The sequence below is a fragment of the Strix uralensis genome, chromosome 2, assembly GCF_047716275.1.
Source record: "Strix uralensis isolate ZFMK-TIS-50842 chromosome 2, bStrUra1, whole genome shotgun sequence".
In the NCBI taxonomy this organism is placed as follows: Eukaryota; Metazoa; Chordata; class Aves; order Strigiformes; family Strigidae; genus Strix; species Strix uralensis.
In genome coordinates this window covers 270,622-296,471 of record NC_133973.1, presented here as the reverse complement: position 1 = coordinate 296,471, position 25,850 = coordinate 270,622, and the positions used below count along the sequence as shown (strand labels likewise).

Below are 25,850 nucleotides of genomic sequence, written 5' to 3'. Positions count from 1 at the left end.
TGCCTCTTGCTAGTGTAATAAGGACTAATTTACCTGATTATGAAGTAGACACGACCAGCTTAAAAGGGAGTCACAGCTAGCCCTCTGCAGCTGTGAAAACTGTGCGTGGCACGTGGCCTTGAACCCACAGCATGTGTACAGTGTAAGAGAAAACGTGGGGGAAGGCATCCTTCTTGGCAGGATCGCCGAGACTACTGTCCTTTCAAGTTTGGGATCCTGTTTCTAGGTGTAGCCAACTCAAAAAGCTTGAAAAGATATGAACTTCTTCCTTATACACTGGTTCCTCTTCCCTGCCGCAAGGAATGCCATATTGACACTTGTTGTCAACAAGTTTGACAGTAGCTTGACACCCAGTTGACGCTGCTGCTGCACCTGGCACGTGTGAAGGGAAAGACACACGGACTTCTCAGACTGATTTATTTATTTCAGAGTGTCCTGTGCTTGCGGCATCAAAGTGCATGGAGCTCAGAGTGCATTCAGGTTACCTGATTTAACTCACGTTTGATCTTACAAAATGAGCCATTAACTGTATACAAAAGCCGAGCAAGCATTCACCATTTTATGTAAGCAAGATGCAAAAGGTGAGTAAGCCTAATAAGCAGACCACGGTGAACAAAGAGAAGTTACATCCAACTGAAAGGACAGGATGAGCACTAACTCTAACCATCACCAGCTAGCATCACTGCTGGCCTCTATGAACAGCTCTCGGTTTCCCACGTGCACTGTAAAAAGTTCCCATCCTGACCTGACACTATCGACGCACAGCTTCACAAAACAGGTTCCAGTGCACACTGTCATGCAAATTTGACACACCCTGGTTTTTGGAGACCTGGAGAAACAAGTTTTTCTTATGAAACATAAGCTATTATGAGTGCTCTAAATGAGACTAGAAGAGACTTCAGCATTATAGAAAATGTCACTTGCTCTTGTAATGTTTTTGATAAATTCTCCCCCACTCTCAGCCACCATCCATTACAAACCAAAAGCTTCTTCGAACTCCTCTGTTCTTGCAGAAAAATCAACAAAAGGAAGTATTTGTAGCACTCAGTGGAAAATTACCACAGTTAAGGTGTGCAGTCACAGAGCTTAGGATTTAGAGTCAGAACCTGGTGGAAGGGGGAGCTCTGAAAGAACTTTATCAGCTACAGATTTGTGGGGCCAAAAAGCAGCAGTGCAATTATCTCCTCCCTACCACAGGCCATAACAATTTTCTGGACCTTTCAGCAATTAGCTTTGTGGGTTAGTAAGAAAAATCGTGCCTTATTTGTATTTCAAACATGTTTAATTTCACATTTGAATCACATGATCAGAGTTTTGTCTGCCAGACAGTATCCATGACCACAGTTTTCCTGTAGAGGTGGACTATAATCCATTCATACCTTAATCTGACTGGCGATAAGCAAAACAGAGTTCCTGAGGTTAATCAATATTTATACAGCGTTAGTCATTTATCTGCAAAAGCATTAGAGTATGCTTACTTAACAGTGGCACTTCAAAGGTGCCTAGTTAGGACAGGTCTCCCTTCGGCCAGGTACTAACTGGTCTAGAGTGTTAGTCTATGGCTAAAGAAGCAGTAAGGTTTCACACTACCTGGTTATCAGGGGGTGGGGGGCACAGCACAATCAGCGAGGTAGTTTGGTTTTGGGGGTAGTGGCGGTGGGGGGTAGGGGGTGGTTATGATGAGGCTCACCCCGTGCAGTCTGGATGTGCTAACTTCTCCATTTTGCCAAACACGGGGAATGCAGCTGCATAACTCATGGTAGTGGAGGACTGCTTTGAGCTCTCCCTTGGAAAGACAAACAAAACACAGCTATACAGTTAGAGCTGGGACGTTAGGAAATTGGAAGAGAAAGATCTTCCCAGTGAAAACCTTCTAAACCTAAACTTGCCTGATCACAATAAGTATCTACCTGAAAGGTGAGGCAGGTGCTGTCTCTCCAACGGGAGATGTGCACAGTGCTGCTGCTGAAGTTCCTGTCTGCAAATACTGAGGAGGGAATGGTTACAACTGCGTAAGACCAGTTAAGACTCACTTCACTGCAGACACCCAGTAAGGATCACAGCCTAGTCCTGTTGGCTTGCATAAGGTTGTCAGCTTCTGTCAAATGACAAACAGCCTTGTGTGGGAGGGAAAACTACCAGTCTGGAGACAATAATATCCACCATAAATTATGGTAATAGTTTTATAATCTCTGTTATTTAAAACAATTATTTTTTTCCCCACCTTCCTTCAGCTTCAGAGATATAAACCATGCGTTCCAGAAGCAACAGCACAGAAAGCCCAACCCGACCAAAGCTGAGCCAGCAAAAGCCAAAAGACCATCATAAAGAAGAGGTTGGATACAGTGGGAGAGGAAACGTACAAAGAAGGCAGAAGAAGGACGATGTAGCCCAAGCCAGTACCATCCTAAGAAGCCCTAAGGCAGAAAAAAACCAAAGAAGTTCTTTCAAGAAAAGAGAAGATCTCTCTCGTGATGACTTGTTATTTCTTCTTAGTGTCCTCGAGGGTGAACTACAGGTGATTTATTGTCTTATTTTATACTCCACACACTTCCCCCTGCCTCAGTTTACCGGAAACACAGGCTGCTTTCATATTAAGAAAACACCCGACCTAATTTGATACAGAAGGACAAATATAAACTGCTAAGTACATTAAAAATGCAAATTATAGCTAATCAGCCAGAAAAGGCGATCTTTACACCACCCCACGTGCCTGTATCACACTAAAAACACTCATGGTTCCCTGTGAAGGATCACGTAACTCTCAAAGCAGAGTCACAAAGCTTTCCTATTGTGTTGCCCCATTCTAAGTACTTTGAATACAAAGTATTTGCCACTGTAAAACCTATATTGAGAACATCTTAGTGACCTTTAAGATCTGCCACTTGCTTCTTATCTCCCCTGCCCTATGAAGTCATGGGCATTACTCCCCATGAATCAGTATGTGCCACATCACACAAAGTAACTCACTCAACAGGATTCTAACATCTTTTGCTAGAAAAATCAAAGTAGCCATTTTATTTCCCATAATGTGAAGCATTAAGTCTTGCATGCCACTTAGCCCACAAGATACTGGATTTTCAAGAGCGAGCATTTTTCTATCTGGAAAAGGAGCCAGCTGCCAAGTGGTAAATGATGCTTAACCTGGTCAAACATCATTTCAGGAAGTGGGAATCAGATTTCCACTGAGCTGGGAGAATATTTCTGTGGCAGGCTGATTGCAGAGAAGTAGCAATAGCCACTTAAAACTGCTCACAGGCAGAGGGAAGAGCAAACTGGCCAAAGCAGCATAAATGGGTTATCTCATGGTTTCAGAGTGTCTTACCTAGACAGTACCTGGGCAGTGCTATTCTTAACACATGTGTATATATTTCATAACAGTACATACATGCTTAACAGAACACATGTGCCATATGAATATTTGATTGACGTACCAATCTCTGAGGGTAGACTCAAGGCAAACTTCTACAGAGCATTTCATTATGCAAACAGAATGATTTCTGTATTTGAGACACATTTCTCTCCTGCTCACTTGCCCCTTCTCAATTTAGATTAAAATTCAGGTGTCACACTCTCCTCCAAAACAGCTGTCTCTTTCTCTCAAATACAAAAAAGAATGTTTGTATATATATACATACACACATATATTTATATATTTATATTACACACACACTTCATTACACTGGTGTAATATAAATAATTAAATATATATATAAAAAACACACACACTTCAATTCTTAAGATTTAGAACTGGAACAGAGTGAAATGAGAAACAATAAGCCTGACATGATCAGTTTAAATCATGTCCAACATTCCAAAGGAAGCATTATGAATGAAAAAAGTGAGAAGTCATTTTTATTCCTAATTTTCTACCTCCTGTAATCCCAAGTCAAACCTCTAAACATCAAGTATCAGTCAAATCATAACTAAGTTTCAAAGTTAGATGCCATTACTCTCCGATTCCAGAACATTTCAGATGCACAAAGATCACTCTTCTAGGTTTTTTCTGCAATGGTAAGAAATAGATTATATTCTTTTAAACAGTCACAAACAGGGACACAGAAGTGCTCCAGCCAAGAGCAGGCAGACTGAAAGCATTACCCTCTCCTGATACATCCCTCTTTCTGATTTTGCCCCTTCCTATTCTAGTCTTTTAGGATTAGCACGTACTTTGTTTTGAACTGAGAGCACTGCAGACAATGGATGTTTGAGACAGTTCATGTAGTTATGTCACTGTAATGGAGGCAGGGAGCAAACTCCACCACCAGAGGATGCAGCGAAAAAAGATGGACGCAGCCTTAGGATAGATGGTGACCTAAAACAGTTTTCCCACCAGTGGAAACATTCATGTAATCAGATATTGTCATGAAAGAATATTATCATTAGAAGAGGGACTTCGAGACAATTAGCACAATATTTGCAGCAGGTGTTCCGTCCCCTCCAATTTTACGTGTAGGAGCTAGTAACTTTACAGCAAAGTGTTCTTGGTGGTTTGTTTTGGTTTGTTTTTTTTGTTTGGTTGGTTTTTGTGGGGTTTTTCAAAGAGTGAAGAGAATCCATAGATCAGTTCAAATACTGGAGATACTTACAGCATGGTTCTCCATTATGGAGCATGGCCTTACAGAGCAATGCTGTATGATAGGAAGAAGGTATGTGCACCTGCCACCTTGCACAAGAATTTCTGAAATACTATATACATAAAATAGCATATTGGAAACATACCTGAGAACATATTGTATCTACTCTTTGGTAATAGGATGTCATCGATATTTCATAAGGTTAATGAAACAAATGCAGTGACGTTAAAAAAGTACAATGCACATTTTTAGGCTATACTTTTTGAAACTAAATGATTTGGCTTTGGAAGGCGCGTTGCCAAGGGTCACATACCCCACAGCACCCACCTCCCTGCGCTCCCCGCTCAAGGGAGCTCGGTGGAACAACAGCAGCAGACGATCCCAGGTGGGTTTAAACTACAGAAGACACCTTTGCACCCAGAATATACAGAATGTGCAACACTTCCAGGCTTCAAGAACCATCCTAACATCTTGCACTAACAATTTAAAATTGACTTTAATACCACAAGACACACATTACCCTGAAATTGGGTATTGCGACTGCTACACACTGGTCCAGAAACAGCCATACATAACAAAGTACTTAAGCATTGATAAGGGTTCTGAAGATGTTGGACTTTATGCAGAAATAATAAAACACAAAGACTAATACTTCTCTCATGCTTTTTAACTGTCTCATGTTGCTATTGTGGGGCAGTTAACATACACAGCATGTAAAAAAAAGTTTTTCAGTTTCCTTAAAATCAAAAGTAGAACACTAACCTGTAAATACACATATAGAATTTAACAAAATAAAACTTTACTTTGTGTTTCTGCAGGCTCAAGATGAAGTTATAGGAGTACTTAAGGCTGAAAAAATTGACTTGGCTTTGCTTGAAGCCCAGTACGGCTTTGTTACTCCCAAGAAGGTGTTAGAGGCCCTCCAGCGAGACGCTATTCAAACAAAGGCTGAGCAATGGCAAGAAGATGTCTACGAAAAGCCTATGGGAGAGGTATGAACACGTAATCAATATTTAACCATAGTTCCCACCAAATTCAACAGAAAATATCTCACTGATTTCAGGGGAAGAAAGCAAATGAGCTCTAAATCTAGAACCTAACATGAGTGTAAATGACATCAGAATAAAGGCCACGGTCCAGCAGGGTCCCAAATAAAAACAGGTATCTAATGATCCTCATTTATACTGCACACTAAGGGCTTTAAACGTAAGCAGACACCATTTTGCTTAACTCAAACTCTGATAATCAGCCTCTTTTTGACATCAACTCTTTTTTTTCCCTTTCTGTTATCCAAACTCACAGCCCATACAAACAGATGCCTCCCCATCTCTCACTGAGGCCATCGTACCGACCGCTGGCAAGGGCCCATTCAGCAGTAATGGTGCAGCTCTCCACCTTTACATATCCCAAGTTCCACTAATTCTGGGGGAGTCGTGGGTATACCTGTTTGGTCTGAGTAGTTACTGTAATGAGCTGTCACTAGAAACTTCATCCAGGCAGAAATCTAATATTCTCACATGATACCTAAATAACCTTTAGTTTAATTACACTGCAGCAGCAGCCATACTTTCTGAACAATGTTATCTGAATTTCATTTCTGCCCTGCAATGCAAATCACTGGATATTAAAACCCCTTTAAATCAGAATATGTGCTTTTTTTCCCCAAGTGTCTCCTCTTGAATTTAGATAACGTTTTTAATATACTGCTCAGTATAGATAATCATCATAAAAATAAAAGCAGAAATAAAATTCTTCTACCGAGTGTTTTCCAAGCTTTCTGAACAGAAATGTACCTAAGGATACAGAGTTCACTTCAGAGAAAATTATGTCAGGCAAAAGGTCAACACTCATTTCAGAGGCTCAAAGGTTAAAATCTCTGGCTATAATCTGAAACAGATAAAGTTCAACTGTGGAGGTGAATTTATTTTAGAACATTGTGGCATTATGTCACAGAAACTCTGAGCACAAGTGGAAATGATTTGAAGAGAAGTCCAAAAAAGTTTGAAAACATAAGTTCAGCCTGTTACTTTACATAAGTTTATACATGCTTTTTCCTTCTTGCACTTAATGGCAGAGAAAGGATTTCTAACACCACTGGATTTGGCAATTCCAAAAGGCAAAGGTAAACATCCTGAGAGCAACAGAAAGGCCAGAAGGACCACTGGCACTTCCTATGTCTTGGTAAACTAAAGGATGCCATCATTGGCAGGCATTCCACAACTTCAGTTTCAAAATCCCCCCAAATTAAGTCAGAGATCCATTTAGTTTTTGTTTGCATTTTTTAAACGTTTATAAAAACCAAGGGAGAGGTGGAACCAGCCACAAAGCATGGGAACAGACCACTTAAATTCCCCCTTTGCCACCATGACAACGTACCTTTGTATCTGCATCCAAACTCTCTGCTGATCCAGTTCCTCCACAGCTTGTGTGTCTCACCGTGACAATTTAGCCTTATAGCCCTGAACACACAGAAGACCTTCCCAAAACTCAGTTGAGAATACAGTGAATTTCAGAGGAGATCTGTAAGATTGATTACTGGTCCTTTAATGTTCTCTCACAATTCACTCATCTATCCTGAACTTTATGAGTTTCTTGGCAAATTTGGTTAAGAATGTAGTGGGAAAATTTGGTGACTGGACAGCTTTACTCTCTTTGAACAGGATTCATAGGTGAAGAGACGTAGCAAAATAGAAAACAGTAGTAATACATCTTCCTTTGCAAAAACTACAAGGAGTGTGACAGACCAAAACCATGTCCTCCTTGGCTTTGAGGAGACTTTTTTACTTTTTTGAAAGCAGAGAGGTTTTTTCAGCCGAATTTGCTCTGCAGCTATTTCTTTCTGCAGCCTAACAAATGCCAGTTTACTATTCCTCACACTTGAGGATACAATAAATTGTTTTATGTTTAAAGGGGCATAAAAGAGAATAGACTTTTATTTTGGTTTTGCTTCTGACACAAAGGCCTGAAAAGGCTTTCCATCTTTGCATGGTTTATAAATTTAGATCAAGTCAGTTATTCATGAAAAAATCTGGCTTCAGATCAATTGCCACTTCTCTTGAATAGAAAACAAACGGTATTCAACATTCTAATAAATACAGAATAACAACCTAAGAACCATTTTCCCAGATTCAAAAATAAATAAATTTTTTAAAAGATTCTAAAATCCATCACAGAAGGAGATGTAGGAAAAGAGAGATAAAGAGGAAAATACTGCAGATTTTATGGTGTATTTTTCTCACGTTTCAAACCTTCATGGAATTAGAAAGCCAATTCTGGTTTCTAACTCTCCCCAGCTGCCAATAACACAGTCAAAGATTAAAAAAAAAATAAAAATCTAGTGTCTCACTGTTTGAAATGTGATGAACAATACCTCCTACCACTTTGAGAACCCTCTAAAAGCAGCGAAACTAGAAGAAAGCCTGTATTCTGCAACCATCAAGGGTAATTCAAAATTGAATCCATTTTTAAAATCCCAGTGCCAATCAACTCAGGGAAAGGTGCATCCTCATCAGCCTTTTAACAAAGTACGTCCAATTGCATCTTCACGTCTTACAAGTGTCAGTCACAACTTGCCAACAGACAGCTGTGGGGCACCAGTAAGTCAGTTATAGGAAGAGATTGAAACACTAACATTGACAACGTGGCATTCAGGAAAAGCAGACCTTCATATCCACGTGGAAATTTGGCTCAGCTAGGGTTGAAAAAGACAAGGGAGGAACTGTTCCCATAATGTCCAGTAATCCTAAACTCAGGATTATATATTTATAAACAATGACCATGAGGATATTATAAACAGAAATAATATTTCACTGAACTTTGGATAAAGAAATTTAACTAACCTGGATTTTATTCTGGCACGGCGCCAAATACAGAACAGTCTAAAAAGAGAAGGATGGAAAGTTCAGTTCCAAAGTAAGGGATATGGGACACACCATCCTAGTTTGATTTCACACACGAGTTGGTGGCAAAATGTACTTAAACTATTAAATTCCTGTGAATTTTTAGCTTGCTGAACCATTCACAGTTACGTAAGACCATGCCTCTTATTTTCCATTGTACTGTACAGTATGTTCAAGTATTAATTCTAGCAAAAAGCCCATATGGTTAGACAGAACAAAACAACAAATCACTTAATTAAGATTTTATCACTTTAATTTTCAACAGAAGACATTTATACTGCTGCTTATTAGTCCTCTGCGGTTTTTAGCCAAGAACTGTACATGTGTGTGTACATATAAATGGATATTTCTTCATGCACAGATTTAGCATTTGGACAGAGTAATTTGAAGAACCAGAGGCTGCTGGAGACTGCTCCTGTGCGAGGATCTCACACTAGCAGGGGTTCACACAACTTCTCTCTCTTACATGGATACGTGGGAGTGAGCCACGAGATCTCACAGGGAAAACGTGAGAGTCAAATTTGCTCCCCCGGGAAGCACCCTTATCTCACAGAGGGACACAACAGAGCTTCCAAACAAACCACACAGAAATACAGCAACCCAGTACCAGACTCTGCTCTGCTCGGTCCTGCAGGGAGGGAGAGTAGCGCTGCACGGTAACACACACAAGTGGCACAAGGCCAAATGCTCATACCCATTATGCAGCTTACATGCAGATCTCAAGTGTCTGTGTTAATTGTGATGTAGGATCTGCTGTCTTGCCAGTTCTCTTATCACCCACCTGTACCAGGAGACAGGCCCAGCACCTATTCCCTCCTCTCCTGAGTGGAATCCTGAGCTCTTGCTCTCCACCTCATCCTCAGCTGCAACAGCCACACGCCAGCTGCGAATGCTCGTGGTAGAACCAATTTGAGAGCACTCTAGAAAAGCAAACCTAAATGCACATTCCAGTCTGAGCAACAGGAGAAAACTGCAACATGAAAACAGCTTTGATGCAGCAGCTTATTTACTTATCTCTCTTACCCTATCATGTAAGCAGGTCTCCCCAGGACACTACTGTTCTTTTACTGATTTTCAAATTCCTCGTTCCACCTCCCTGCCTTGAACACACACCTCACCCATCCCAAATACCAGTTTGTAGTCCAAACTGCTAATCCCAACACTGACAAAAACAGTGAAGTCAAAGGCACTGGAACTACTCATTAAGAACTGCAAAACAAAAACCTGGAGTTATTACTTTTCTTCTTGCATACATGCTGCTTGGATTACTGCTTGAATTAACCTCTTGTAGGCATTCAACAAATATTCTAGAGCAAACATAATATACTGAACCCATCAAACACTGCTGGCAGGTCCCACATCCTTCGCACCCAACAGTGCAGACACAGGACTATTTTCTATTTGGTTAATGTTGTTTGTGCTGATGACTAAGCCTCACCTCCACCAGGCATTTACATGTTTGAAAACAGGAGTCATTCGATTCATCATCAGCTTGTAGCCAGAAATTTCAGTGTTTCCTTATGACAGCAATTTACACAAATTGGATTCTTACATATACTTTTGAAGGGGTGGTCCAACCCGTACAAATGCATCACTTCACTTTCTTAACCCATCCACAGAGACTGTCTGCCAAAAGAAATCACAAGTTCACACCTTTGCCTTCTTCCCCACCTGACCTCACACTGAGAGCTGAGACCAGCAAGCGCTATCATGCAAGGCTGATGCCCAGTTCATATCAATTTAAGCAAGTCAGGGCCATAGTTGCAAGCAGCACTGCATCGGAACTTCATCAAAAAACAGGAGGCAGGTTGCTTTCCGAGAACAGCATGTATTCACCTGGCAGCATGACCTTTAAAAAGGCAAGGATCAGAAACTCAGGTGATGGTGCTTCAGCATCTGTGCAATAGCTGTTCCAAAAAAATCTCTGAAATCTTGGTGGGGCAGGAGGGCTGTAAAAGACCCTGAAAATTCTCTCTCTTTCTGGTAAGCTAGTAGCTGAACAAAAGATTTCGAATATTGAAATTTCCACTTCTGGTGGAAGAAGGGCGAGAGAGGAAAAATAAAAAATGGCCAGTTTTCTTCAACCTGACCTGTTATGGCAATTCAGTTTTCAACCTCTGGAAAAGACATAGATAACACAGCCAAGAGATTACTGCATAAGGCAGCACTTGCTCACTGAGAAAGCTTGCATATGCAAGGATTTAGGTAAAAAATGTTTCCCCAAGAGAGGTCCTACTTCAGGATCATGATTGCAGAAAGCACTGACCTTGCTGGTGTAAAAGTGTGCAAATTATGGGTAAACAAGATGAAAAAAACCTTAACAATCTGCTGTAAGAGCACAACAAAACAGCCAAAAGGGGCAGTTACAAGTTTCTTTACATTTTTTGTTCATTCATGAAATGAGCTCAGCTATGCAGCAACAGAAGAGGGTACTCTCTAACGTCATAAGCAGAAAGAACAGGCAATTTTCAAAATGGTTCACATTTCTGTTGGAATATTTTGGACTCAAACCATATCTGAAGTCTTGTCAATAGTTCCTTTTTCCTTATTCATAGCAGTGTCACCAAAAAAACCCACAATTATTTAGGAGAAACATAAGAGAATATATAAAGCTTAAAAAGAAGCTGAGGTAAGCAGTGGGAGACTTGGAAGCCCATGTAGAAATTAATGGCATTCTCACTCATTCAAGAAACTCATGTTCAAGCATTCCAGCTCTTCCTGTCATCGCTTCTATTGGCCAAACTGTGAGTAAACATGAGGAAAAGATAATTATTCATAGTCCTTGGAATTAAATTGCCCAAAATAAGCAGTGGCCCTAAGAATCTGAAGCCCCAGTGTTTCTTGTGGCACATGAAATTACTTGTGGGGGAAACATCAGAGAACCAGAACCAACCTTGCTTCCCACACTGCCCATTTGTGAATTCTTCCCTATTAATAGAGTGAAGCACTGCAAAGCTGAATAGACTGTGGTTCAAAGCAGGCACTGGGCCTTGAGCTCAAAACTTCTCTTTTCCAAAAAAGGATACAAGGATTCTGGTGTTGACCTGATGAGGGAGGCAATCTCCACAAGGGAAGGGGAATGAGCAGGGAACGAAGATTCTCACAAATATAGACTCTGCCTAGGTCGTTAAATGGCCTCCAGTGATCCTTCCTGGAACTTCAGCTAGATCAGTAATGCCTAAAGGAGGAAAACCCCTTCTGGTTTCACACACACACTTGCATAACTCAGTCACATGCTGAATTCAAAATTATAAGAGAATCCTCAGAATGACAGTTTTCTCTCACTCTGTGCAAATCATTTTAACAGCATAACTCCAGTGAACAGTTATGCCAATACCTCTGTGGTTTAGAAAAACTAAAAATTATTACCAAAATTTAAAATAGATTATTTAAATTTAAAAGGCACTACATAATAATATTTAGAAGCTCAGCAGAAATCCTTGGGGAAGGGGAGGAAATTTGATGCTCAAAGGTGCTATCCGCAAGACAAACCCCTTTACAACATGTGAAATTTGAGGAACAAAATCAGAAATGCCACTGTTAAATAAAAATACTTCCAACTATTTCAAAATTTAGCACTTATTTATTCCAGAAACCCAGAGCCATGCTCAGAGTACGCACAGGATAAAGGATTGTTTTCTACTCTTGGTTCTATCACATATTCACTGTGAAACCAGAGGAAAACTGCTTTTTGATCTACCTGTCTACATTACAAATACAATTCAATGTTCTCATTTCTTATGCAGCTACAAACGAGGCAGCTATTTCTATTCAACCAAAAGTCAGTCGTTTACTGTGTGAAGCAGAGGCTGCTTCTGCCAAGACATCTGGTTCTCTACCACAATGATCAATGAGAAAAGCGCAGCCCTGGGAACACTAACTGTTAATTAGTAGCTGTTGAGGATCAGTCACGGCAGGAGGAGGAACAGAAGGTGACTGAGGGTCCTGCAAAACAGTAACTTAATTTATTTTTCTAATTTGTCAGAATTAGACTGACAGAACTAAATAACCCTGTTCAAACAGATACCAAAGGACCTGGCCATCAGGCTATTAAATGCCTTTTATATTATCAAGCCTCTCAAAATCTTTCATTAATGAAAGTCTGAGCAAGTAAACGTTTCAAAAGACTTCAGGAGTTTTTGCTTTTTTTGTAGCTTGATAAAGTTGTAGAGAAACAGAAAGAAACTCACAGACGAATGCTGCAGCAACTGCTACTGGTTGAAAAATCACACAGACAGACATTGTATGAACTAGAGGAAGAGAAGAGGAAGCACAGCAAATACATGGAAAAAAGCGATGAGTTTACAAACTTACTGGAACAAGAACGTGAAAGGTAAGGTTACCTCTTGCCATAGTACTAAGAAATACCTACAATTTAACATTACTTCTAAGGATCTGTTCTCCTTCTTATTTTGCATCCACAAAAAATCAGAAATATTTGCAGAGTTGTATATTTAAAGTTCAGCTGTGAAAACATGACTAATTACTCCTAAATAACAGTAGTGTCCTCATCTCCATCAGCAGGCGAGACTGGTCAAATGGTTGGCAGACTCTTCAGCACTGCTGCAGGATGACAGCTATGTTACACTACAGAGAATACAGGGAGATACACAAATGTGTAGAGTTACAACCAACACGAAGCAGGTGAACCTTTCAACATGTTTAAGATGCTCAGTGTACACTATAGTGCGTAAGTAACAGAATATGAAATCAGGCATGCAGCCTTTGATGGCAGAAGAAAAAGACATGAGAAAAGTAGGTGGTGTTTGGACAGACCATAGAAATACAGAGAGAGGAAGTAAAGGCAGAGGACAGTTTACAGAAGGTTTTGAAAATAAGAACACCCTAAAGTTCTCATATCAGGATCGGCATAAAAACCATAAATCCAACTTTAAGTGTAATCTAAATGCACCACAGCTTGTTTAAGCACAGTGTGAGGGTTTCAATATCAATTCTCAGAAGAAGGATTAAGAAGAATTTAATGCCATTTACTGTCTTTAAAAAGGCACTTTGAACTGTGACTTCTCTGAATCTGCAGTAAAACTGAACACATCCTAAGGAAAAGAAAACCCAAACCAACCAAAAAAACAAAGAACATTTCCTATTCCCTGGGTAGCTACTCCAGAAGATAGGAGAATATTGTCCTGTTTCCTTTCACTTAGGAACAGCTTCCAGATGGAAATGTTTGGGTGTGAGAACGTCAAGTCTATTCTAAACTCACATTATGCATAGATAATTCTTCCTCTGCTTCGTCTGTGTAACATCAAGTTCCACGTATTCTGGCAGTGTTCACCCTTTGCACTACACCTCTGTCCTGCAGGTCTATCAAAGATAGCACAGAAAAAACCTTTTGCTGCTCAGAAAAATTTATACAGATGCATACAAGCACAGGAACACACAGAAATGCACATACAAAGTCCCCCCACAAGGCACAGAACTGACTCTTTTCCCTAAGAACTGTTTTTGTAAAACATCATCGTATCAGGAACCAAAACCTGAGATGAAGTTTTCATCTCTGCTGTCTTTTTCTCAAAAACTATGAGACACTCATCTGAGACAGAGCTAAACAACTACAGTTGCTAGAAGTGGCAAAATGTTACATCAGACACGTGTGCTCACACAGCATGAACAGCTGCACAGAAGGAAAGACTAAGCATCAGAGTCCTTGTATTTTTTTTTTTTTGCTTGTGAAAACAGGGTAGACATGGGATTAAAACTCTCTTCCCTGCCCCTCCTCCATACTCCCCCCAAGAAGACTATAAAACATTTACCACGATTATCTGCAACATTTAGTCTATCTGCCTGGAAAAAGGGGCGGGGGAGGGGGGCTGGAGGAAATACTGAGGTGCCTAATGAGACCTTAGAGGATATAACAATAGATTTCAGATTAAGTCGCAATTTTTGTATTTTCTTTGGAGGACGTATTTTATGTGGAAAACCTTAAGGGGGTGTGATATCACATGTTGAGCCGATTCCAAAATGTTTGCCAAGTAATGTTGCCATCAAGATCTCCACACAATTGCCTGCCATTACAAAAAAAACCCAAACCAAAACAAAACCCAACAAAAAAACCTCACAACCGAACAAACACTCAGCAAATTAAGGCACAGCTCCTTCTACATTTGCCTGCCTGACCTGACATTTAGAACACACATCCATATGGGAAGGGGCCTTTTCTTACATTTCAAAAACCTTAGCCCAAATGAAATTTTGCTTCCCCCTAATTCAATTAAAAAAAATACATTTACAAAAGCAGTAAGTAGTCATCAATGATCAATCTTCTTTCTTCAGCCAGAAGCAGTATTCCCTTATAAGTGTGGAAAGGTATATAGCATTCCTAACAGTATTTCAGTTTCAAAGCAAAAACCTGAACTTCCATTCAATTAGTCAAAACAGTATCTTGCTTTTATCAAAGAGCAAGGCTACTGTATATGCTAAAGATATCCTTGCATGCAAGCCAAACAAGGTACATGATTATGCGGTCAAAATGAAAAGAACTTAGATGTTATGAGACAGTGATGCTGAAGCACTGAAAACTGCTCTTGATAGCAAGAATAAAGAAACTATCAGTCAGATACAACTCTTGCATATGACTCTGAATATATTTTCAAATAAGGCAGAGAGAAAGCATTTCCTCTTTCTTATGTTTGTGCTCAGGAAGAACAGAACTGAAGAATTCTTAAAGGAAAATTTTAGTGATGAACTAATTTGTCAGCTGATCATGTTTTACAAAAACTAGACAGTCGTCCATCTCTAGGGCCTTTCTGCTGCCTTCCTCCCTTCATACACGACATTTCTCATTAAAAGAGTTAAAAAACATGTTTGGATCATGCAAGATATTAGAAGTCTTCACTGACTCAGTAAAAACTCCTCACACCTTAATCATTCAAGAATCCCTTTGACTTCATAGCAAGGCAACAAGACTAAGTTTGGCCTCAGCAATTGTACATTGTCAGACTTGGGAGTTTAAGCTTCACAGAATCATCTAGGTTGGAAAAGACCTTGAAGATGATCCAGTCCAGCCATTAGCTTAACATTGACAGTTCTCAACTACACCAGATCCCTAAGCACTACGTCAACCCGACTCTTCAACCCCTCCAGGGATGGGGACTCCCCCCCTGCCCTGGGCAGCCCATTCCAACGCCCAACAACCCCTTCTGCAAAGAAATCCTTCCTAAGAGCCAGTCTGACCCTGCCCTGGTGCAGCTTGAGGCCATTCCCTCTTGTCCTGGCGCTGGGTCCTTGGCTCAAGAGACTCATCCCCCCTCTCTGCACCCTCCTTTCAGGTAGCTGTAGAGGGCCATGAGGTCTCCCCTCAGCCTCCTCTTCTCCAGACTAAACCCCCCCAGTTCCCTCAGCCGCTCCCCATCAGACCTGTGCTCCAGACCCTGCACCAGCTCCGTTGCCCTTCTCTGGACACGCTCGAGCCATTCAATGGCCTTTTTGGAGTGAGGGGCCCAAAACTGAACCCACTCATCGAGGGGCGGCCTCACCAGTGCTGAGTCCAGGGGTAAGATCCCTTCCCTGTCCCTGCTGGCCACGCTAGTGCTGATACAAGCCAGGATTCCACTGGCCTTCTTGGCCACCTGGGCACACTGCTGGCTCCTGTTCAGCCGGCTGTCAATCAACACCCCCAGGTCCCTCTCTGACTGGCAGCTCTCCAGCCACTCCTCCCCAAGCCTGTAGCACTGCTGGGGGTTGTTGTGGCCCAAGGGCAGCACCCGGCATTTGGCCTTATTGAAACTCCCCCAGCTGGCCTCAGCCCATCGCTCCAGCCTGTCCAGATCTCTCTGCAGAGCCTCCCTACCCTCGAGCAGATCAACACTCCCACCCAACTCTGTGTCATCTGCAAACTGACTGAGGGTGCACTCGATCCCCTTGTCTAGATCATCAATAAGATGTTAAACAGGAGTGGCCCCAAAACCGAGCCCTGGGGGACACCACTTGTGACCGGCCACCAACTGGATTTAACTCCGTTCACCACAACTCTTTGGGCCCGGCCATCCAGCCAGTTTTTTACCCAGCAAAGCGTGTGATCATCCAGGCTTATGACAGGACTAGTGACAGCTTTCTAGATATGAGAACTGGATTAGCATTTAATGTTAACCCTTTAGGCATTTTAAGTGCTTTTACTGTCACCAGCCAAAACTGATCCTCCATAGTCTTGCTGTAGTTAACAGACCGATTGGTCTCCCAAACCGAAGAGTCTCAATACTTAGGAACAGACATTTACCAGTAAAAGAACAATAAAATCATGCTGCTATCATCATATTTATTCATCTTCAGTGATATGTACCTTTAAAGCATGGAGCCACTGACAAACCCCTAAGAGATAAGGAACAGTTTTATGTAGGAAAAGGAGGCCAATGGGCAACGACTGGTTAGGTCTTTCTTGCACTTAAACAGGAATTGTACTCTGTACGTGTGTGCAGCTCAGACAGGAACACAAACTACAAGTGCATGGTAGTGTACTAGACCAAGCCTACCAGAGTCTAGAAGGGAAAATTTTATTTTCCCATTGCTGGAGCTCTGTTGCTGGTGGCTAAAGAAATAGCAGCACCCAAACTCACAGGAACATAAAAAAACCTCCAGAAGCTAAATACAGAGACTACTAGATGCACCTGAAGAACCACAGCATAAAAACCACTGAGCTTGTTTAGAAGCTCTTGCATCTCATGGGGTTAGGGGATAGAGGGCAGGATTAAGGACTAGGAATACTTAATTTACATTCAAATGCAGATTCCACTCTATCTTCCCTGAGGATGTACCCATTTGTTCAAATATATTTATCCACATTCCGCATTTTTGCAGTACAATTAAACAATAAAAGCTGCTATTTTAGAAAACATTTTACAAAGCTAAAATATGAAACTAGAAAACTTTCCAGATATGCATGTTCCCAGTTTGAAAAACACGCCATATGCATGCAAGCATTTCCACATTTACGTATTACTCTCCACCCCAGACAGAAAAAAGAAGAGTAAAATAGTAAAATGATTAGCATTTACACAGACCTTTTCCTCTGAAAATCTCAAGGAATTTTAAATAATGTACAAGCAGAGTTATTCCTCATTTTCTGAATACTGAAAGGAAAGGAAGGTATGAGTGGAAGAAACCAGTCACAGGTACCTGAGGGTTAAATTGGAGGAAAGGAAGAAATTGCCCAATGTATAGGTGTGTCCCATCTTCAAACCTGCTGTGTACTATATAGGTTCTCAACTATACAAAGGGTAAAGCTTTATTATGAAGATACATCAGCTAAATAAGTGAATGTTGTCCAACAGGACAGGAAAAAATAGCCGTTTACTAATAAGCAATGCAAACAGATTTTTAGAGGCAGTTATGATAAACAGTGCTGACAGGAATTCAGCTATTAGCAAAAAACTTTGCAGGTTGGTACAGCAGCAGTTAGTAAGATCTTTAGTTTAAGGAACATCTACCAAGATGAGTTTTTTTTCTGTTGGGAGTAAAGCCATCACAAATGTTTGTTTTATCTCTGAATTCACACTCACAAAGGTCATATAAAGAACCTAGTCCAAAGATGAAGCACACACAGTTGTTTACATTCAAGGCAACACTAACGTTTCCTAAAAGGAAACTTACTACTTACACTCTAAGCAAGAGAAAAAAACCTAAGCCAGCAACCAAACTCTATTCCACTGTATCAGACATTTCTTCTTAAAACATCAAGTAAAGGGCATTTTCAGTGTTAAGATAAAAATTATTATTATACCCATCCAAGGAGTCAGCATTCACCAAGCACAAAAAAATGGACCCTAACCTGCAGAAGTCTCACAACTGTAGTGTTTGTCATCTAACAAACCACCACCAAACGCTGTGTTTGTTACTCCAACTGCTGCCCCCCTCCAGGTCGGTCAGCTAAGATGAGGGATCCGGGTTAGAAGGGATCTCGGGAGGTCTCCAGCACAGCCCACTGCACATACAGGACTAACTTCACAGTCCGATCAGGTTACTCAGCCCCTTGTCCAGCTGCCTACTGAAGATCCCACGGGACAGTGATTCTGCTGGCTGCCTGTGCTCCTGATACAGTCTTTGCCATTGTCACCAGAAGACCCTCTCTCCCTCATTTTCACTGTAGGCAACATTCTGGTCTGGCTTTTGCCTCATGTTCAACTGCAACTGCTCTCATTAAAGGCTGGGTAACTTCCCTTAGGGCAAACCTCTGAACCCAATCCACCTTCACTGTCTGATCTTTTGGCTGCCTTGGACACGACTGAGCTTTCAGCACATCTTGCCACCTCACCCACACAGAGTTTCTGCGACTCCAGCTGGACTCGCTTCTCTGTTACCACAGTGTACTCTGAGTTGGAAACTTCTCATTGTCCACCCCTGCTCTGTCCATAGGACCCCACAGGTCTTATTCTTTAGGTCTTCTCTATCCATTCACTCTCTGTGCTTCCCCTCATAGAAACTCAAAGCCAGCCATCATTTCTATGCTGGTAACTCAAGTCTACTCCAACCAGAATCACCACAACAAATCTCACCATTTATGAGCAATCTGCCATCATCTCCAACTCCATGAGGCCAGAAGGGAACTCAGCCTTTTATCCCCCTGCCCTTGGCTTCATCCTTATGATTCTCTAATACCTCAGTTCTTAAAACTGGGGTAACAAAGTCACACTGCTTGTCACTCAGTCTGTCATACCTAGGCACATTTTCTACCTGAGACTTTCTACATTTAAGTCTCACAAATTCTTCTTCATAACACCTCCAAGAAAAGAAAAAATAAAATTTAAAAAGAAACACCAAAAAAAAAAAAAACCCCAACATCAACCACTTCCCCCCCCCCGCCTCCCCCATGTTTCTGTCCACCCAAATAACAAAATCCTTTTCCAGGCTCTCACTTCAAAAGTATTTTTTTACCATTTCCACACCAGCTATTTTACCTCTCTGTGTCTCTTCACTGGATGGACTCTCATTACTGCATTAAGGCTATGCATTTCCTCTTGTGTACCTTTACAGCACACTCTTACCCTCTCATGCAATGTTATTAAATGGACTAAACATACCACTAAAAATATACCAAAATTAAACCATAATACTGCTCAAGTATTCAATAGGTAAGAAATGTTATTTCATAAAACTGAGCACTCTAGGTTAAGTGGTTTGTTGGTGGATTTTTTTTGAAGTGTCAGATGAAAGTAATTGCTACACACAGTAGGTCAAGTGAGCAGTGCTTGAAAATTGGGACAGAGCATCAAGGAGAGAAGGAACCATCTCAGCTAAAAGGTGAAGTGTGTTAGTACCTTGTCAGTGTAACATTGCTGTACCTTAATCCTGACCCATTCACACATTAGAATAATAATATATTGCATGTCCAGCTCTGGAAAACTCAATATTCCATAATAGTGGGTATAATTAATATTTGTTGTTTTTCTTAATGAAGCCAATTAAATATTATAAGAAGCAGGATCTTATCTCTATAGAAAGTTACAGTAAAAATAAACACTGTCAACTGACTTATTCTACATGTGTTACCAGCAGTTTTTAATTTCATGCACACTGAACTATTGTTGTAGATTGCATTGTACTCAAATGCAATCATTTCCTTTTAGCTTTCTGGCAATGAGTTATATATATTACATATGCCTGAGAATATGTCTTGCAAGTTGTGAAATGGATGCCAGATCTCTGTACGTTTAACCTTTTTCATGGGTATCTAGTGTTCTGTAGGTGAATAACAGAGACCTACCACAAGCAAAACATTAGCATTCTTATTCTACATTACACCCCAATGGGACAGTCCCACTAATAATACCACTGAGGCACGAAGACAGACTCAAGGAAGTGATGTACACAGATTAATTACCTCATGCTTGTACGTGAAAAACTACGTACCACTGCACTACATAATTTTCAACAGATGTTGTGAAATCAAATCCTTGTCAAGATTCAAAGACTTCTACAACAGTTTCTGCGCACGATAGAAGGTTAGGTTAGAATACCTTATTGCAACGTGAATAAACCTATAGAATCCAGGTTATCGAAGGGATTAGAACACCCAAAACTGTTAAATAAGGTCATGTTATGTTTATTCAAAACAAAGGTTAAGAATAATACAAATGGAAACAGAACTTTTGGCTCAGTGTTAACACAACTGAGAAATTCTCTAGATCCATGGTGCAATTCTAAATTATTCCACCTACTGTAATCAGCAAGCAGATGCAACATGTAGGTGATAACCATTTCTCATGCAAGTCCATTGACACTGGTGGAATGACAGAGAGAAGTGAGGCTCATATTTAATTTCTTTAAAATTCTGAGCACGTAAGATGTCTGTTCACTGCTTCAGGCACACCATCACAATTACCAACCAATACTATCCCTGAGCACTTTGAGGCTGGGGAGGACAGAATGAAAAACTTTAGTCAAATGACCTTCTCCTACACTGCTACCCTCTCTCCCCTCACGAGTGGGAAAAGCGAAGGTCATTGTCATATGCCCTCTCTGCAAAGGGACATAAATTCTCCTGAAAGGGATGATCATGGAAATCACTCTGTTGGTACCTCTGGTCAGCACTTTTAACCGTATGTCAGAGCTCAAAGGGAAAGATGATCTTCCTAAGCTGGCAAGCCCCAGAATATTTATGGTGCTTGTAAATCAACACCAACTCCATATACTCTGGTTGGAACGTAACCAGTGGCCAGCACGGATGATGAAGCACTGGCCAAATATGCTCATGGTGAGGCGCTGTCCTCAGTAATGGGGCACTCGCTCTAGTCACCAATTTACATTTCCAAATAAGACTGAGTGCACTGCTCCATGTGCAGTACAGCATAACTAGTCTAATCATAAGCAACAATAGAAGCGGATGACTGCACCAAGACCTGTGACCAAAAAAAGACACGGTGCACTTCTGATTCATTGCAGGGTGGGGCTGTGAGAGGGAGAAACTGGCACGGGATTTTGTAACTGGAGTTTGAAAAGAAAACACACAACATCAGACAGACAGAAATATCTATAAATCGTTCTCTGAGATACAAAGTTTGACACTATCATAATTTTCCAGAACAAACTATTGCTATGGGAAAAGTTATACTCCTGTTTGAGTGTGGAGGAGGAGAAATCTCAATGAAGTTAAGATCTTTCTTGTGGAAGAAAAATTTAAGTGACTTATATGTGCTATAATTAGTTTCATATCTTAAGAACAGGCAAGAGAAAAATGGCCATGAGAACTGAGAATGCAGGTCACACATCAGTTACCAGGACCTGAGGTCTAAACTCATAACCAAGTTTCCCATGGCATACTATGAGCTTCAATGCCCAGCCACAAAATCTGAGCATTGCATACACATATGAAAGCAGCACACATGGGAGATTGAAGTTTAAAAAAAAAAAAAAAAAAAAAAATCACAGCCTCTGTGCTAAGACAGTAATTTTGAACAGAGACTAAACAAGAAAATCAGTAGCACTAAATCTGCTGAGAACACAGATTACTAGAAAACGCTGTTAAACACCAAAATCTGTTTACGTGATAATTTTCACTGTCACAGAATTACATTTTTTTTTGTTGTTTCTTGAGCTGGAAATGCATGCTGTATAACCTTTCAGGAAAACACCACACACTTGGACAAGGTAACACATAACCTGTTTAGTGTCTAAAGACCAGAAGTGTGAACACATTGAAAAAGTATGTGCAATATTTGAACCTCTCTGCTAAGAAGATTGGAAAAAGGCCATAGAATACGTATAAATCCATAAATAAACTAAAAGGTAGAGAAGGATGCATGAACTTTCATTTTTAAAATTTGTTTCAGACTCCTATTTGGAGGGGACAGGACAGATGGATGTCTCAGAGTAGGAAATGGGAGTAATAGGAAGCAGATAGAAGAAAAATTATTAGATCATCTAGTCTCATCCCCAGGAACAGAGGGTTGTTCTCAAAACATACTGGTGACAATTTTGCTTCTCATTTCAAATGTCCAGAATACAGAAAGGTCTCAATCCCTGTAGAACTGTTCTATAAAAGTTGCCTTGTCATAAATAAAATCATACTTTTCTATTCATTCAATAATTCATTCTCTTTAACAACTCAATACAGTCCTTCCTGATAGGATTGTTACTCTGTTGAAAGATTTCAGTCTTGGCTAAGACTGAAAAAGAAAAGGCACCCATTTTGGTCACAGACACAGACCCAGCTGAGATCCATATCAGATAAAACCCTAAGATGAGAGTTTGAGTGGGCTGCAGCAAGGTCTGCTGCTTAAGGATTATTCCGAACGGAGAACTGCCCACTCCCCTTCTGTCGTAGGTCTCAACTGCGCACCCCTTGGGATAAAAACATGACACAACAGCCCCTGCGAGGCACAATTTGCAGGAACTCCAAAGACTGAGCAGACAGAGACTTAATGAGTCCCTTCACTCTCCCACAGAAAAGTCTGTGCTGTGGAACACGACTGGTAAAAGCTAGAGGTTGTACAGACATACTAACAACAGAAGGCTTCAGCACTAAAGGCTCTTCAAGCATCACTTGATCATCAACAACATTAATTTTCAAGCAGAAAAAAAACCAACCCACAAATCCAACAGTTGTGATGGGGTCATTGTGATCCGGCTACTGAAAAGGGGAAAGGGGAGGTATTTTGCCATTGAAAAGTTTTTATTCCCACCCAAAATAGGAAATTAAAAGTGCCAAAGGGACAATAACACTGAAAATACCCAGACAGCTAACTGATTTGTGTCTGCCAAATCTGGCCTAGTACCAGTTACCTTCTCCCAGGCTCTACCTTTGCCAAGAGTGTTGGAGAAGGGAAACTCATTGAATCCAGAAACATGGTTGTTTTCAAATATGCCTATGAGCTTGACGAGATATACCTTGCACAGGTCTGCTCTTATTCTCTGCCCAAGACACTCCTAGCAGCTTCATCGGAGACAGCATCAGGTTATGGGACTGCAAAAGAAAAATCACTCAAACTGCTCTTTGAAACAATGTCTTATTTACTTCCTTGTCCATACCTTTCAAGCTACACATTTTGCTTGAAATTATGAGAACTGATTGAAAACCTGCAACTTGAACAGAGCTGTTCTTTTAAAACCAGTCAGAGTCTTGTCTCATACACTACTGGGAAACTCCTTAGCCTCAGCACTTTGATTCACAGTATCTTCAAGTCACTGGGGATAGATGCATGTCCCACCAGCATTATCAGGCTACAGGTAACTAAACAGTGTTTCTTGAACTATCCTTCCATTTCAGTCAATCATAATTGTTACTTATATACTTATAATTTGCACTTCCTTACACATTATGCTAGCCTCCTTCCTCCTCATAACCTGGGAAAAAACCTGAACAAAACCAGACAATCCTGTGGCAAAGGAAATAAAACCTAGCAGAAATGGAGACCATGCACCCCCCTCTGCCTTCTATTTGATTTGTATGATAAGAATTTTAGGGTTATCAGAAAATTCTTAGCACTGTAAACCTTATTCTGACATATAAATTTATGACTACTAAGATGACTTTTAGGAATGTTCAGACCCTACAATTCACATTTAAGTCATTAGGAAATTGGGACATCGTTTATTCAAATGTTTAGACAAGATTTCACATGTTTCTCATTTGAAAGTTTTATCTTACATCCAAGTGGGGAACTAAGAAGCAAGACACACTCCCTGAAATCCTAAAATTCTCCTTTTTTTTTTTTTTCAACAGTCTTGCCAGCTAAATGCTGGATGTCTTTGCATGCTGTCAGACAGGAGAATGAGTCAGTCTGTCCCTAACTGGCCTTCTAAAAAGGAAACTGAGAAGTTTGATGACATATTTGGATAAACACACTCACTGGATAAAGTTACTTAACTTTTTATATCTCTTAAATTTGCTATAAACATTTTAAATCCTTATAGACTAGATTTAAGTATAGCCAATAAAAACTACAGATTATAAATAAACTTAATGAAAACCACTATATTAAAACTCAAAGGACGTTGTAAACAGGCTCATCAAAGCTTCACCATTGTGATATAGCACCACATCCATAAATCCATGTTATTAATTGCTAGTCATCCACAACTCTTATTGAAATATCAGCCCTATATAGATCATCTTTGGTTCAGAACCCAGTTTTCTCATGGTCTCTGAACACAATGTAGCAGCCAACACTGTAGCTCTGATCGAAAGAGCAAGAAATAAACCCAGAGTTTATACAGTTCAACTCTCCTGAAAAGACAGTGAAGACTACTGTTATCATCTGTATGTGCTTTAGGTCGCCCTGAGTGTAGTATATAGCCTAGAAATAAAAGATGATCGAAATATACAGTACTGAACCTATAAAAGGGCACAGATACGGAGCTGATTTTGCCTACTAAGCCCTCAGTTTACCAAAGGGTAAGGAGGTTTAAAATACTCTTTTGGAAAGCATAATTTCTTGCAATAGCGAGCATCCAACAGCATGGTGTGTAACTCAATAGTTTTATTAGAGGAATGTACCTTACAGATTCAAGATCCTGACCTCTATGAATTCCCATCTTCTTTAGCTCTGTATTAACTTCAGATGAGAAGAAAGAAAAGGCGGCATTCCAAACAGAGCTTCTATTAGTTTCATGAAACAAAACATTTATTTTACAAGAGTCATATATATCAGGCTGTTTTCCACATATGTTCATAAGCATTATCAAATTTTAAGATTAGTCTGGTCTAAATTTCTTGTCTGTAACCAATCTTAAAATTAAGCTAATTTCATACCATTTCAGATTTCACTGCCAGCATTTCATTAAAGTGTGTAGCTTAACGCTTACATATACAAAGATCCAAGTCTCAAAACAGTGTACACAACCTTGCCCTTGGGTATTCTGATTACTAAATGCAAAGAGAGTTCGTTTTATGATACCCAGGAGGCATCCAAAGCATTTCTTGGAGAAAACTGAGAAGGAGCTGTTCACGATAAAAATAACAACATATAAAGGAATTTGCGAAGTGCTTGGAGACAAAATTAGCTTTTTAGCCACTTGACTACAAGACTGTCTCCATGGCTACATCTTTGAAATGGTCCTAGTACCAAAGCACAGGTTCAGACAGTAAAGTAGTATTTCAGTAAGTAGTTGAGACAATGATGCAGGAGGAAAGGGTTCGGTTTCATTAGACTGTTGGAATATGTTGCACAAACTTTACCTACAATAAAACAAAAACAGGTTGCTGGTATTTAAGTTTAAAATTAAGATGAAGACTGCTTAAACTTAGCAGGAAGTTGGCAGGTGCAAAGGCATGCACAGTTCAGGATGACACGGCAGTTAGGGATGCACTCACTAAAACTCTGTATTCTTGGAAATAAAGCATTATTTAATGAAGTTTGACAGGAAATAGCAAGGCTCTGTCTAACCAAACAGCATTTCAACCAAGCAGAGTTTGAAGAAAAAAAGA

General features: G+C 40.3%; 2 protein-coding genes across 4 annotated transcripts in view; one reads left to right on the top strand and one right to left on the bottom strand.

Moving 5' to 3' along the window:
* The window catches only part of CMSS1 (cms1 ribosomal small subunit homolog), a 247,877-nt gene that overhangs the window by 154,737 nt on the left and 67,290 nt on the right, over window positions 1-25,850 (bottom strand). The window lies entirely within an intron of this gene.
* The window catches only part of FILIP1L (filamin A interacting protein 1 like), a 213,601-nt gene that overhangs the window by 122,249 nt on the left and 65,502 nt on the right, over window positions 1-25,850 (top strand). For all 3 annotated transcript variants that reach the window (XM_074851902.1, XM_074851892.1, XM_074851911.1), the window contains 3 exons: window positions 2,235-2,518; window positions 5,396-5,569; window positions 12,631-12,809. In XM_074851902.1, coding sequence (XP_074708003.1) covers window positions 2,252-2,518; window positions 5,396-5,569; window positions 12,631-12,809 — 620 coding nt within the window. In that variant the 5' untranslated portion in view covers window positions 2,235-2,251. The remainder of the gene's footprint in view (window positions 1-2,234; window positions 2,519-5,395; window positions 5,570-12,630; window positions 12,810-25,850) is intronic.